At 43.6% G+C, this 15,888-nt stretch overlaps 1 protein-coding gene across 1 annotated transcript in view; it reads right to left on the minus strand.

Annotated features, from left to right (window-relative positions):
* The window catches only part of LOC126473672 (solute carrier family 22 member 1-like), a 165,459-nt gene that overhangs the window by 104,381 nt on the left and 45,190 nt on the right, over positions 1-15,888 (minus strand). The window contains exon 3 of the mRNA XM_050100907.1: positions 11,770-12,012. Within this exon, the coding sequence (XP_049956864.1) occupies positions 11,770-12,012 (243 nt within the window). The remainder of the gene's footprint in view (positions 1-11,769; positions 12,013-15,888) is intronic.

Raw genomic sequence — 15,888 nt, forward strand, 5'->3', positions numbered from 1 at the left:
CTACCTGTGATTCTAAATTTCTTCTGCTATCTTTTCCTACAATTTCGCCTTCGATCTGTTTGACTTGCTTTCGTAATGCCTCAACTTCCCTTTTCACGCGTTCATTAAATTTTCCCTGATTTTCAACATGTTTATTTATGTTCTGGTACTCTTCGGTTTCTGCGAATGGTAATGGAGCTGTATCATCCGAATCTTTGTCCCCATGTAAACTAAGATTTGTCAATTTATCTGATATCTCCTCAACTCTTTCCGCTAAATCACCTATTTTTTCTTTCTGTTTATTTACGTCTTCCGTAAGTGTCGCGACTCGGGTTTCAGTGTTGACACATTTGGTAGTTAACTGTTCATATTGTTGTGTTAGATTATTTATTCTGTCATTTGGTACGGATTCCTCGATTCTCTCAAATATTTCTTTCTTATCGTGTGCACGTTGTAAATTTAACTCTGAAAATTTATGTACTATCACGCGATCTCTTTCCTCCTGTTCTCTACCCTGTTCCCGTTGTCTAATCTCTACAGCAATTAATCTACTATTGTGAGAATTCAAAATCGGTTGTACTTCTTCTCTGATTTCTTTCTTTAACTCATCTTTCATATTTTTGAAACATGTCCCTATTCGTGAGTCTAACTGTGTTTCCAGTGTTCCCATCTCAGTTCTGATTGTTACTATTTGTGAGTCCAACCGTGTTTCCATTGTTCCCATTTGTGATCCCAGTGAGTCTAACCGTTTTTCCATTGTTCTCATTTGTGATCCCAAATTTAATATTGCACTCATCAACTGCTCCATGTTAACTGTTTCAAAATTCTTTTCGCCTCTAACATTTCCTGCAAAACCAGTTTCCTTCGTCATAGCTGTAAAGCTATCTGTGTTCGATACTATTCCAGAATCTTCTATCGTTAATCTCGTATTCTGTGAATTTTCTGATTGAGAAAAATTTTGAAATGGTTCCGGACTATTTTCCCGACTTATTAAATTGTTTTCCACTTCATTATTCATCATACTGTTATCCTGTGTTGGCGAGTTAGCCATGTCAACAATTTCATCATTCTCACTATTCATCATTTTCGCCTTTTTCATAGATCGCGTAATCATTTACAAAACATACAAAAAATTCGTCACTGTACGAAAATTACACACAATGACTCCTTATCTCCAACAATACCATTCACATGAAATGTTTCCCTCAAACATGATTAACAAACAATTGACATAATTGCACTAGATTGTCAAACGCGTAAACAAGACAACAAATCAAATTCTGAGAAAAAAATACCATTAGAAGAATGACAATTACCAAATCTACACATGCAAAATAGACTACAATTACTAACTACAAATTACTACAACAATACTACCATCTACTATTTTTACAATCAGAAGAATCCGAGGGACGATCCGAAGCAGCGGTCGCCACGTGCATGGGGGCTTAATTAAATATAAGATTGAAAATATTTTTTTAAGATTTTAAACATGGCTGCAGCAGCAACTGTTAAAATTCTTCACAATAAAGGATGGCAGCCAGACAGTTTCAAACCCCTCATTGCCTTAATGTAATATAGTCTGGCTGACTAGGAGTTATTTTCTTGCTTGTTGATGCCGGTGAAATGCGCTTTTCCTATCTTGTTGGGATCTACATATTGTGATGTTTGTTAATTATGAATTTCAATGTGTATGTGTGGTTAAATGACTACTATGTTTTATTCATACAGACAGATGGTTTCGTTTTATTATAACATTTTGGTTGTTTCGCTAGTATGTATTTCACTGCCTACGTTACGCGAGACTCTCGCGCATTACAGTAGTGCCCTCTCTCGTTAGATGTTCCAAGCGCAAGCTTTATCCGTTTGACACTAGGACACAGGTAAATTTGGTTCTATATTTCTAGTTTACATAAATGTCTTTAATTGGCGTGATGCGCTTTATTTATTATGACAAAGTTTGAATTAACACAACCTTTAATAATTTTGATGCGCTTATGTATGTATTTATAGATTGTAATATGCGCGAGTCTGGCACATGCAAGTGCCCTCTCTCGGCGAAACAATCTACCTTAGTGCCTTCACACTCGTGTCTCAACAGTTCATAGGCGAAGTAACATTGTTAAACTGTTCGCTTTGATCCTGTACCCATTACACATGTTGTACAAATGGAGATGATATTTTAATTACTGACGACGCCTTTTGGCATAATTGTTTCATTATTCTCCAGTGCATGATGTAATTTTAGTAAGTACTAAAGATTGTGTGCCTGTATTACTTTAGCAATTTCACCGTTATTTAAGCTTCTGTTTCTCACTTTCGTTGATATGGCTTTTCTAATGAATGTGTCTTTCTATTCAGGAAATGTACTTCTGATGAAGGTATATTTATATGTACCGAAACCTTGGTCAAGAATTTTAATAAAAAAATTCTATCCTGCAACTGTTTTGGCTGCCATCCTTTATTGTGAAAAATATTTTTTATTTTTCGTTTTTAGTAGCTGTAAGTCCGATTACGCTGTTTCGTAATCGGTTGGCCCTGACTAGTATTATTACGCTATCTGACTGCAAAGAATAACAACAAACAATGAAAGAAAATTTTCGTAAACACAGTAAATTAATTAAGTCCCCAGCAACTATGAAACCTACGAAACCAAAGCATATGTATAACTGTTCTGTATGTGAAGTATGACTCAACGCACATCTGGCACGGTTCTTCTTCAACAAGACAAGCATTTTTTTATACCAATTTTACTGACATGATAAAAGAAAATTACATATACTATAATTGCTCAAGGAAAGTAGAATTACACTCTAATACCAGAACACACGCCAGATGCTTTGTTGACTGAACCTGTAATGACGCATTATTTAGGACACTAAAATAAAAAACAAACTGAGTTAATTACCTCATTTATATTGATGAAAATCATTCTAATCCTTACATTATATCTCAACCAGAACTCTCCAATATCACATCTCAGCAAGCACTGCCTAATAGCACATCTCAACAAACACTCTCTGCTACAACATCTCAGCACAGACTACCACGAGACCTCGACAGGCACTGACTAGTACGAGCTCTCCCCAAGCACTGACTTCCACGAGTTCTTAACAGGCACTGACTGCTACGAGCTCTCGACAAGCACTGTGGAGGCGGCTTAATAATACTCTTTGGCGCAATCTCTGGCGCAGTGGCTCAGTGTAGCCACCTTTCAAAGTGTTGGTGTGTCAGGATGGCATTCGTTAAGTGTGTGAGGTATTCTACGGCTTTAACCGTGAACTCCTGGAGGACACGGTTTTTAATGCCATCAGGCCCAGGGGCTTTTCTAGCGTTGATGTGCTTGATAGCCCATGTGGCTTCATTTGTGCTAGTACGTCTTATTTCGTTGCGCGAGGGCTGGGCTACAAGTCGTGTAACCTCCTGGTCCGTTTCAAGTGTGAATGCTGGGTCTGAAGGAACCAGATTCGGCATGAAGGACGCTGCAAGTGTTGTGGCCATAAGCTCTGCCTTCTCCGTCGCGGAGTAGGCCGGGCCGTCTGGTCCTTGTAACGTGGGAATGTAATGTTTCTCCCTGGTGAAGTGTCTGTCCAGCTGCCACACGCCAGGACGTGTGGTATCCAGCCGAGCGAGTTTCTGTCCCCATTGTTCGTTTCTGAATGTTTGGATTTTATTCCGTATTATGCCCTGGAGTCTGTTGACGTGCAGTTTATAGAACGGGCGCCTGGTACGCTGCCAGTATCTCCTGAGGCGGTTCCTCATTGAGATAAGGCCCAGGATTTCCTGGGGCAGGGCTGTCGAGTGTTGTCTTGTTGTTGTAAATGGAATGGCGTCAGTCATTGCGTCTTGGACGGCAGTGTGTGTTGTTAATTTCGTGGGTGTCAGGAATGCGACTATCAAACCTTTCCTTGAACAGTGTCCAATCCGCACGCTTGTAGTTAAGCATCCTGCGTGGTTCGATGTCCTGCAGTGTCTCTTCCATGTGCAGTATTACAGGCATGTGGTCTGAGTCCAGATCGTTTTCAACCGTTAGGTTGAGTGCGCATGTGATGCCCTTTATGAGGGCTATGTCTAGCACGTCTGGCCTATGTCGGGCCTGTGTAGGCACGAACGTGGGAACGTCCGGCCCAAGTATAATGTAGTTTCGGCCTAGTGCGTGTTCGTACAGTTTCTTGCCGTTGGAGGTTCGTATTCGTGAGTTCCAATCAGGGTGTTTTGCGTTGAGGTCTCCAGCGGCTATTACCCGCGGTGCCATGTTGAGTACTGTGCTGATATCGCGTGTTACTATGTCTTTAGGAGGATTGTATAGCGATACCAGTGTGGTGTTGGCTCCGTTGAACTTGACCCTGACGGCCGTAGCCTCCAGTCTTTCAAGTGCTGGGAGCTCGATGTTCGTGTGGTCTATGTCTCTGTGTATGATGATTGCCGTGCCGCCTCCCCTCCTGCCATCCGCTCGGTCGGTACGATAGACGCAATAACCTGGGAAGTTTAGTTGTTTGCGAGGCGTAAGCAGTCTTTCGTTCACAAGAGCGATTCGGATACCCTTTCGCTCCATGAACGCGGCCATCTCGGCTGTTTTGCTTGCGATCCCGTTGGCATTCCAAAACAGGATCTGTGTGATTGTGTTTAAGTCTGCGTTTCGGGGCTAGTGTGGTGTATTATCCATGTAGTAGTGTAAAAAGCGGTGTGATAGTGGCTTGGAAGCTAGTCCAGTTGAGCGTACCCGACATGAACTGCATGAAGAGTTGTGAGACACACCCCATAATCTTCGTGACTATTTCGGTGGTCGTGCGTCCGGGGAATAATGTTTCCATTATTCTCTGGAATGTTGTCGTAATGTTGGTCATGTCGGCCTGGGAGTTGTTGGTCGTGTTAGCGGCCGCTTGTTCCAGTGTTGGCGTTTGGTGAGGGCTGGCCTGCGAGTCGGTTGTTCGTGTGGCAGTTGTGGGCGCCTGTGTATTTTCTGAGGTGAGTGGGTGTGTTATGTGGGTTGTTGAGTTGGTGCCCGGGATGTGTTCGTGGGTGTTGGTGTTCTGTTGCCTGTGTACTTGTTGTGGTGCGGTCGTGTTCCTCGTGCTGCGGCTGTTTCTCCTTCTCCTCCTTGACCCCTGGCCAAGATGGCCACTCGCTTATATAGGCTCGGATGTCCACCCCCCCTGGTTGTGCAAGTACCAATCTCACCAGTTAAGGTTACAAATTTTGATACATACATCCCTCGACAGAAATAAGTACTCCATCGGCACCGCGCTAAAAAGTACATCTCATTTACTATGTTACACTAATTTCTAGGATTATTCTATCGCCCATAAATCAAGTTTTAGTTTTTGCAAAATTTCGCCACTTAGCGCAAATTTGTTTGTTGACATCTGTGCTACAAAGTTTTAACATAGAACTGCATATAGCAGCGATTTTAGACGTAATCTATAGCGATCTACACACTGCACTACTCAAAATCTTCATGTCTCTAATAATTAATTAATTATGGGCGATAAATGTTAATAATAAGTTGCAAACAATGAAAACTATTGCAAGTTAAGTGTATAACTTAACTAGTTTAAAATATGTGTGATGCCACCCAAAATATTATATAGTGGCGTTCTTTACGTTATGAATTTTCTATTGAATTTTATAAACAATTTCGCCTCAAACTTTGTTTATTGCTCTTTACGGGCCTAATTATTTATGAATCTTAACATGTGCCTACGGCACTCGATCCGCTATGACGAGATGTTTTACTGAGCGCTCGCTCATCTCTGTAAGTTGTTATTTGCTACTTTTATTAATTTTTTCAGTATTCGTGATATTAAACAATTTTCAAGTTACTATAACTTTTGCGTCACGTGACTTCAAATAAAGATCGATCTTTCAGAAGGTGCATGTTGCTGACCGCAATCCACTGCCGCATCGCTCTTCGCCGTAAGTTACATAGTGTTCGCGTTATGCGCGAAAAACCAAACAACGCCCCAAGCTGCGGGCCACGTGGAGACGTCCCAGCGACCTTTGCAAATCTAGCGCGGGCGCGCCACCCGCTTCCGCGAATCGCGCACCATGTCGCGCGCTCGCTCTCCACAAAGCAATCCTTGCATACTGGAAATATTCACCTAGTAACGGGGGTTTGTACCGTCACAAGATTCATCACGAAATTCTGGGGTATATGGGCCACAAGCAACGTCGAGTCCGCCGCAGAGAAATGCCGCTAAAAATTTGACCAAGGCCGCACAGACATGGGTGACGCTGACTGGGAAGTCCACATATCCCAGACAGCATCACCAGTGTCTGTGCAGCCTTGGTCAAGTTTTTAGTGGCACCATAGAATTTCCATTTTTTCAGCAAGCTGAAAGGACTTCCTTGGGGGAGCGGAGGCGGGGGACAGATTTTTAAACTCTGAGAACGGTCACACAGTGCATCCTGAATGACTACCTGACCAAGGAGCGGATCTCTATCGCCAAGGAACTGAACGACTGGTAAAGATTCGACTGTTGTTTGCTGAGATTTGGTGACTATGTTGAAGAATACTGTTATTTATGTGAATCACTTCGAAGTGTAGTGCACCATTCAATAAAAGCTACTTGGTCTGCGATAATAATGTGTAACTTATGTTTTGAAGTCCCCCCGTATACACGCTGACTTGAAAGAACTTGAGAGAGGACAAGTTACAGTTTCGCATATGGAAAATTATTAAAGATTTTGTTACAACTTGATGGACCTCGAGTGTGACTCCAGAAAACTAATGGCCTGAGCAGATGTTGATCGAGCCTGGTAGGGCGCTAAACACGTGAGGTATTTTTATGATTCATACCTCGTACAAACAGCTTGCTGGGAGTTGAAAGCAATTGGCGGCGAGCCCATCCCTTGGTAAATCTTGCCAGACAGGCCCACAGCCGTACAGGGCAGACAGAGCAGCCCTTCATCGAGAAAGGTCTCCAGCAGAACAATGCCGTGATACCTGCCGTGGCGCCAGCAGAAGGCCTGGGGTGGGGCTACTGTCTAAAGGAACGTGTCTACATAGTGGAGTCATAAACCGGGCATTGTGTGCAGAGCCACATGTAATAAAAATTCACATTTTTGTGTTTGCCGGTAGTGCAAAATAGGCCAGATAACCACTTCCTTCGGTTGCCTCGGTTGTATAAGAAACCTCCAGTGTCTGAAAAACATTTAGAGATAGAATCCTTATTAAACCTCACAGCTAGGACTAACAAGCTCCAAGGCTCAGGCGATTTAGATAAAGAACTTTGAATTGTATCTGTTCACTTGTTGCCACGGCAAGAGACACTCCCCCCTCTGCGAAAACTTAAAAAAGCCAGTAATTTGGGGTTTCTTTTTTTTAGAGACACAGGTTTCTTAACTCTTCCCCTGGTTTGACATGAGTTTGTGCTGCCATGTGGGAGGGGATATTTAGCGCCTATAAAGCCCTGTGATTGGCTCAAGATGGGGTGAAGGTGGTGTGTCTTCATGTACTTTGCGGGAAAACGGTATTTTTTTCTGGAGAGGTGCAAAGCTCTCAGGTGCGGGACTTAAGTCTGGTGAGCACTTCTGGTCAAAGCTCTGGCATGTCTGGTTGGTGCTTGGGACCCGTCCTGAGACTGACTTCACTTGCAAGTAGTTTAGCCTGGGGAGCCTGTGGTGAAGTTCTTACTATACCAACAGTGCGACTTCAAACGACTTGGACTACCCGTTTGCTTAGGGCACACTTATTCGTTTTTTGTTTACCAGTCTTGACGTTTGATATCCTTGTGGGCTCTGTCGTATAAGTGAGCCAAATTGGTCCTTGGTGCGACCAGCGAATGTGTGTGTCACACACTGAAATCTACCATTTCAGGGCTCTGGTAGAGAGTAAATTGCGATCCGTCTGCCTGATCGCTAGTCACGTTCCCACGTGAAGGACACAGGGTAATGTACTGCCACTCCGGCATTGCCAGGGCGTACAGATCTCGATCGCCACTTGCTCTCAGCTGCACCTATGTACAGTCATGCTCATAAATTAAGGATAATGCTGATACATGGTGAAACAGCGCCCTGGTGGGCGGTTTGTGGGTTTAAATCACCTCGGGCTATGACCATGCTGTGCATTTGACCTATGGTCGTCGCACGGTGGTGTTGGGAGCAGTCCACACTAGCAGAGGTGTGTTGGTGCATGTTAGAGTACAGTACAGCGAGTAAGTGTGCTAATGGTGGCTGTTTGTTGAAAATGGCCTAAAGAACACGTATTGATGACGTTATGAGGGGTAGAATACTAGGGCGACTGAAGGCTGGTCAAACGAAGCAGGTCGTAGCATGGGCCCTCCGTGTGCCACAAAGAGTGATCTCAAGATTATGGCAACGATTCCAGCAGACAGGCAACGTGTCCAGGCGCTACAGTACGGGGAGTCCACAGTGTAAAACACCACAAGAAGACTGATATCTCGCCATGAGTGCCCGCAGACGGCCACGGAGTACTGCAGGTAGCCTTGTTAGGAACCTTACCACAGCCACTGGAACAGTTGTCTCCAGACACACAGTCTACAGACGACTGAACAGACATGGTTTATTCGCCTGGAGACCTGCAAGGTGCGTTCCACTGACCCCTGGTCACATGAGATCCCGTAAAGCCCAGTGTCAAGGACATACACAGTACATGGTCATTGGAACAGTGGTCCCAGGTTATGTTCACGGACGAGTGCAGGTATAGTCTGAACAGTGATTCTCGCCAGGGTTTCATCTGGCGTGAACCAAGAGCCGGATACACACCTTTTAATGTCCGTGAAAGGGTCCTGTATGGAGGTCATGGTTTGATGGTGTAGGGTGGGATTATGATTGGTGCACGCACACCCTTGCATGTCTTTGACAAAGGAAATGTAACACGTCAGGTGTATCAGGACATTATTTTGCACCAGTAAGTCCACCTTTTCAGGGGTGCAGTGGGTCCCACCTTCCTCCTGATGGATGATAACGCACTGCCCCACTGAGCTGCCATCTCGGAGGATTATCTTAAAACAGAAGATATCAGACGAATGGAGTGGCCTGCCTGTTCTCCAGACCTAAACCCCATCGAGCACGTCTGGGATGCTCTCGGTCGACGTATCTCTGCACGCCTTCAACCCCTAGGACACTTCAGGAGCTCCGACAGGTACTGGTGCAAGAATGGGAGGCTATACCCCAGCAGCTGCTCGACCACCTGATCCAGAGTATGCCAACCCGTTGTGCGGCGTGTGTACGTGCGTATGGTGATCATATCCCATATTGATGTCGGGGTACATGCGCAGGAAACAGTGGCGTTTCGTAGCACATGTGTTTCGGGACGGTTTTCTCAATGCATCTCCAATACCGTGGACTTACAGATCTGTGTCGTGTGTGTTCCCTATGTGCCTATGCTATTAGCGCCAGTTTTATGTAGTGCCACGTTGTGTGGCACCACATTCTGCAATTATCCGTAATTTATGAGCATGAGTGTAGATAAACTTCAGTAGATTATATATATCGACCCCAATGGGAGCGAGCATATCATAGACAGATATATGCGTCACACCCACTGAGCTATAGTGGGACATACAGTTCAACGTGAACCCTCGAACCTCGGTGTAACTACGCATATTTCGTATACGAAAATCACTTCCAGATGTGAAAAGTATCAGATAAATACTGTAGGACTGACCAGGTGCCAAACCCATGACCTTTGGATCAGTAGTATAGCTCTCAACCACTGAGCCACTGAACCACACAAGTGGGTTAATACCGTATTAATACTGTTAAATTAACATTAGGTGACAATATCACGGACTGAGTAACAACAGTATAAATTTCAAGGTTAAAAATTGTAACCTCAAGTGAAGTGAACAACAAATTGCTAGTAACTGCAATGTTTTAAGCCTCTGGAACCTTGTAATCAGGTTATCGACCAGTGCTATGCACGACACCCACTGGTCGTGACCATCCAGATCTCCTTTCTGACCTCCATCAAGATGGATGGTCGGTCGTCTTTCTCTGGATCCCAGGTCATGTTGGGATCCACTGTAAGTGGAATAAACAGTTTTATGAGCAAACGGATGGCGTGGCTATGGGAAGCCCCGTAAGTCCCGTAATTGCAAACTTCTTTATAGAGAAATTCGAAGAACAGGCCTTAGGTAGTGCCAGCAAAAAACCAAATGTATGGTTCCGATACGTGGATGACACGTTTGTGCTCTGGAGACATGGCAGGGAGGAACTAAGCCGGTTCCACGATCATCTGAATAGTATAAACTCGAGAATTCAGTTTACAATGGAGGAGGAGGTAGACGGCAAACTACATTTCCTCGATGTGCCTGTTTTATAGAAACGAAAATGGTTGTTTGGGCCACTCAGTGTACCGCAAACCCACGCACACGGACTGTTATTTGCACCGGGAGTCGAACCACCACCCACAACAGAAGCGGGGTGTTATCAAGACGATAGCGAATAGAGCTAGAAATATTTGTGAACCTGAATTGCTCGACGCTGAGATGTAACATCTCCACAATGCACTAATGAAGAACGGATATTCGTCCGCCGAAATAAAACGTGCGTTGAAGCAGCCACGCAGAAATCATAGTGACGTACAGGCTACTGCAAAATCTATGGTTTTCCTGCCCTTTGTTACAAATGTTACGGAAAGATTAGGGAGGATCTTGACGAAGCGGAATATTACCGTAATTTACAAGTCCACCAGGAAGATACAGGAATACCTTAAGCCTGCCAATGACGCTCGCAAACCATTGGAAAGCCGGCCGAAGTGGCCGTGCGGTTAAAGGCGCTGCAGTCTGGAACCGCAAGACCGCTACGGTCGCAGGTTCGAATCCTGCCTCGGGCATGGATGTTTGTGATGTCCTTAGGTTAGTTAGGTTTAACTAGTTCTAAGTTCTAGGGGACTAATGACCTCAGCAGTTGAGTCCCATAGTGCTCAGAGCCATTTGAACCATTTGAAACCATTGGAAAAGCTGGAGTGTATAGGAACCCATGCAGCTGTGGAGATGTTTATGTGGGTACCACTACAAGAACTGTTTCTAAACGTTTGGAAGAGCACAGGGGAAATTGTAGAAGAGGAGAAACGGAGCGATCAGCTGTTGCGGAGCATGCTTTCCAGCCAGGGAACCACAATATTCGTTTCGAGGAGACGCAAGTACTAGCGGCCACAAGCGGATACTACGAAAGGCTCTACAGGGAGGCAATCGAAATCGCTAAACACCCTAATCGTTTCAATCGAAATGAGGAGGGCGTGAAATTAAACGGCATATGGATGCCGGTGTTAAAGAAGATGTGTACCACCCACCCACTACTGGGTGATGGCAACGGCGATCGACGGCGACGGACAGCGGCCAATTGCACTGACGTTTTCAAAACACGTGACGTCACGCCGCGGCGCGGGGGCGCGCGGACACGGAATTTAGCGGCAGTCAGTAGCGAGCCAGTGGGTGTGTTGGACCTTCCATCGAGCTACGGACCCCCTTGAAGATGTCTCCCGCAGTCGGAGACGCAAAGTTGGGAATTGACACAGAATTCATCAACTGACCACGGCATAACAGCCCGGATGATTATAATGGACATAATATTTCCTGCCGTGAAAGTCTACATTTTAATATGATAATAATAATAATGTACTCTTATAATAGTGACTCAAACGGTAGCGACATGTGAAGAATGTACTACGTATTTGTTGCTATTGAAAAACTAGTCATAAATTCTAAAAATAATTTAACTTCTTATATACTGAAAATAATCAGTGTGTCTTTTCGTGAATTAATCAAAATTATTAAGTGATTCATGATGGATTAAACCAGCCTTAAAAAAATGGCTACGCACATGTCGCCTATGTAGCCAAACAGTAACCCCAGGGCCACTCCAATAATCTGTGAGTAGAACAAGACGTCATTGACGGCCTGCCGGTTGTCGCAGACCCAGTTCATCTGTGACGTCACCGTCAGGGAGAACCACGTGTCGTCGTACTCCCAGCCGTGCTGGCACTTCACAGGTTCCCTGCTGCCGCCGGAGTCTGTCACATCACTCTGGTTGTACATCAGGCACTTGCTGAACGAGGCCCCTTCCCTGTAACAAGCAGGAAATAGCGGTAGGGCACAAAAGAGGAGCTCACTGCGTACTCATGTGACGCGAAAACAGTGGAAAACTAAATATCTGAAATAATTACATCCAGACAAGTAGAGAGATTCTTGATATTACTGAAGAATTTTTTATCACGTCATATTAACACGCGACTGTTTTGTGACCTTGAATTGCCTCTTCACGCTGTGAAATGCACAAATGTTTTGAACAATGGTACATGCAAAAATGCAAATGTCTGTGGAGGGAGATGGGTAATAGCTTGGGTACATCCACAAGAAACTAAACGTATTTTCTAAGTACACAAAGTCTCAATATTAGGCTTGAACATTTTTTTTTCAGCCCACGTACACGCTCTTTTTCAGATGAGCTTAAGACACGCTAATAGTAAAAGGCGCTTCCATTGCGACTGAGTTGACGGAGAAAGTTCAGATTAGTCGCAGCGCAACCAACCAACCGGGAATGGAAACATAATCGTAGACTAACGCGCCAAGAGAAATAGTTTCTTAGCAGTGGGAGCAGCATCGCTTCTTCTTCGCAAATGTAGGTATCTGGTGGACGTCATAAAATGTCTGACCCAGTATGCAGATAGATGTCTGATAAAAGTTACAGTAGACATTACTGGAGCAACAAAAGCATTTTTATGTACTGACCTAGAAGGGAAATGTTACATCATGAAGCACCATTCCGATATCAGACGGTGGAGGTGTCCATCAAGCAACAAAATTAAATGATTGATCTTTTATTCCATTCGGAATTGATGTAAATCATTAACATCAGTATGAGAAATGATAATTTGGAGGCTAGAGTTTGGTATGAAGTATATGTCTTTCCATGACGTTCGAGGCGTGCCCTGTAAGTGACAAATCAGGGGACCAGCAAGCCGTTATGGGATTAGTATATTTCTCAAAGTGTTTATGGTGTGAACTGCAGTGTGGGGTCTCCCATTCTCCTGAAGGATTGGAACCCTGATCATGAAAGTTATGACAACATGATTTACTGTCTGTGGTACAAGCTGTCGAGCATTCAGACCCCCTTCAACAATAAGTCCTGCTGTTCACCTCTAACACGTCTTCATACCGTGATTCCAGAAACTGGATAGGAGTGGGTCTTGAGACTCGCTGCCCCTCTCCCCCATCTCTTCCCCATCCATCTCCCCGCACTCGTGTCACAGGGAACTGCGCTGAGACGTGTATGTATTCTTAGCAGGCTCTGAGACGAGTCAAGACTTGTTCTAAATTTACATGGCATAATCGGAAGTGACATCATGATTATGTAAGGGGGCCGTAAATCTGTTTCGTCAGCAAGGCCCCAGACAAGTCGAGACTTGTTGACGTGTTAACCCTTTCGCAACTGTGAGAGATATATTTCCCACTAATGGTATTCCTTTACTGCATTCATGGAAATACGTTTCCCCACTTCCGTACGCTCCTGGCCCCTAGTGGTAGTCCGCTGCACTACCCCTCGTTTCTGTTTGTTGCTAAACATAGCTTTCAGGGCTGTGAGAAGTATATATCCCACCAAATAATGATGTTCTCAGGGTTCTTGGGAAGTATGCATACCACCAAAAGTCGTTTCTGAAAGGGGCTCGGGAAGTATATATACCACAATGTCTTTTGTGGTCCTTGGGAAGCATACTTACCACAAACGTCGAGATACCACAGAGCTTCTGGGAATATTACCACCGCTGTATTTGCCTGACATCTTGTGGTAGTACACAATCGGTTTGTGCATATCTCGGGATCACTACTGTTGTCGGAAGAGTTTGCTTTGCTTCTGAAGTATATGTCTGTGTCACTATTATCAGCTCATAGCTTTACTGTTTTCACATTTTAATATTGGTGGCAAATATAATTGGAATATCATATTATCACTTATTGTTCGCCTCAAAATCTTTCTTTGCTTTTCATAGCAAAAATGTCAAAGAAGCACGCCTATAGTAAGAAATACACACCAGAAGAAGCATCGGAGTTGCTATTTTCACTGTCTAGCGATCCTGAGGATTCTGAAATAGAAAGTGATGAAGCGTCAGAAGATGAATTTGTTTCAGACGTTGATCCGTGTTTGGTCCACAACCTAATATCAATAACAGTGCAAACAATTCTTGCTCCATGGACGTCGATATTTCTAGTGACAGTACCGTAAGTGCAGAAGAGCCATTGGCAGATGGGGAATGGTCCGATGACACTGCTGTTTTCGACTTTCTTCGCGTTGATACAAAAGGAGAACCAGTTGTCAACAACCCATTGACAAAACACAGCACAGAGACTACTTCCTTACTTTATTTACCAATGAGATACTGTAGTATGTGGTTCAGCAGACAAATCTGTATGCAGAGCAACAGAAACAAAAACGGCAATCTGGTCAGACTGTAAGTGAGTCAACAAATAACTGGACAAATTTATCTGTAGAGGACTTACAGGCCTGGATTGGATTGAATATCTTGATGAGCGTGGTTGTGTTGCCAAGTGTAGTGCACTACTGGAGTTCAGAACCTGCCTTAGGTGAGCCTTACATATCGAAACCTATGACATGCAAATGTTTCAAAAAGATATGTGAAACTATTCACATAAATGACAACAGGCTGAATCCTCCAAGAGGGCATCCAAACCACGATAAACTTCACAAGGTCAGACCTCTTATAACCTTTCTGAACAACACAATTCGTAAGCCATACACTGCTAGTAAGGTATTGGCTGTGGATGAAAGCATGATACCTTTCACGGGACGGTCTTCGCTCAAGCAGTGTATGCCTCTCAAGCCAGTGAAACGAGGATACAAGGTATGGTGTTTAGCAGATTCAAAGACTGGCTATGTCATAAAATTTGATATTTACACAGGAAAATCAAATGACAGATGTACAGAAAATTCTCTGGGAGAGCGTGTAGTCATTAGCCTCAACCAAGACCTGAAATGTAATAACAGTTTAGTAGCGTTTGACAAGTTCTTCACCATAGTGAATCTAATGCAAATGCTTTTGAACAATGGAATCTACTCTATAGGGACTGTCAGAGCAAACTGGAAAGGGCTTCCTTCAATGATGAAAGATAAATGTACCTTGAAAAGAGGAGAATTTCAGATTCAACGCAAATGTGGCATTGCAGCTATAAAATGGATGGACAATAAACCTGTTACTATTTTGACAACTTCAGACAATCCTAGAGAAACCGCACTTGTCTCAAGAAAGAATATGGATGGCACAACCAGCATGGTTACGTGTCCCACAGCTGTGGAAACATACAGTACCATAATAGGAGGTGTAGATCACTTTGATCAACTTAGAGAACGTTATGCAATAGGTCGACGTTCTCGTAAGTGGTGGCATCGGATTCTCTATTTCCTATTAGACATGGACGTTGTAAATTCCTTTATATTGTACAAAACTAATAAAGGACAAGAGGGATATGATGATCAATTGAACTTTCGATTACTACTCGCAAAACAATTGATAGATGGTTTTACATCCCGCAAAAAAAGGACGTCCAATAACCATTCTAAACAAGAAAACACCGTACCAGATCATGTTCGACTGGCAAAAGTAGGCGATCATATGTCTGTTTTAGAAAGAACCTACAGACGGTGCCGAAAGTGTTCAACAAAAGCTCGTGACAAGAGAACAAAATATGTATGCAGCTCCTGCAACGTACCCCTGTGTATCGAACCATTCTTCCGACAGTTTCACGGAAAATAAAAAGAAAATGTAACAATCATTTGAACATTTTGTTGAAAAAGAATTATTACTTGTACATTTGTAATGTAAATGTTTTTGAAATAAAGTAAAATAAAAAGAAATCACCGTCTTCTTAAAATTTTTTTACATGTAATGCCAACATGTTACAGCTTATAAAATGGAAATGGGATATC

The sequence above is a fragment of the Schistocerca serialis genome, chromosome 4 (assembly GCF_023864345.2).
Source record: "Schistocerca serialis cubense isolate TAMUIC-IGC-003099 chromosome 4, iqSchSeri2.2, whole genome shotgun sequence".
NCBI classification, from domain to species: domain Eukaryota; kingdom Metazoa; phylum Arthropoda; class Insecta; order Orthoptera; family Acrididae; genus Schistocerca; species Schistocerca serialis.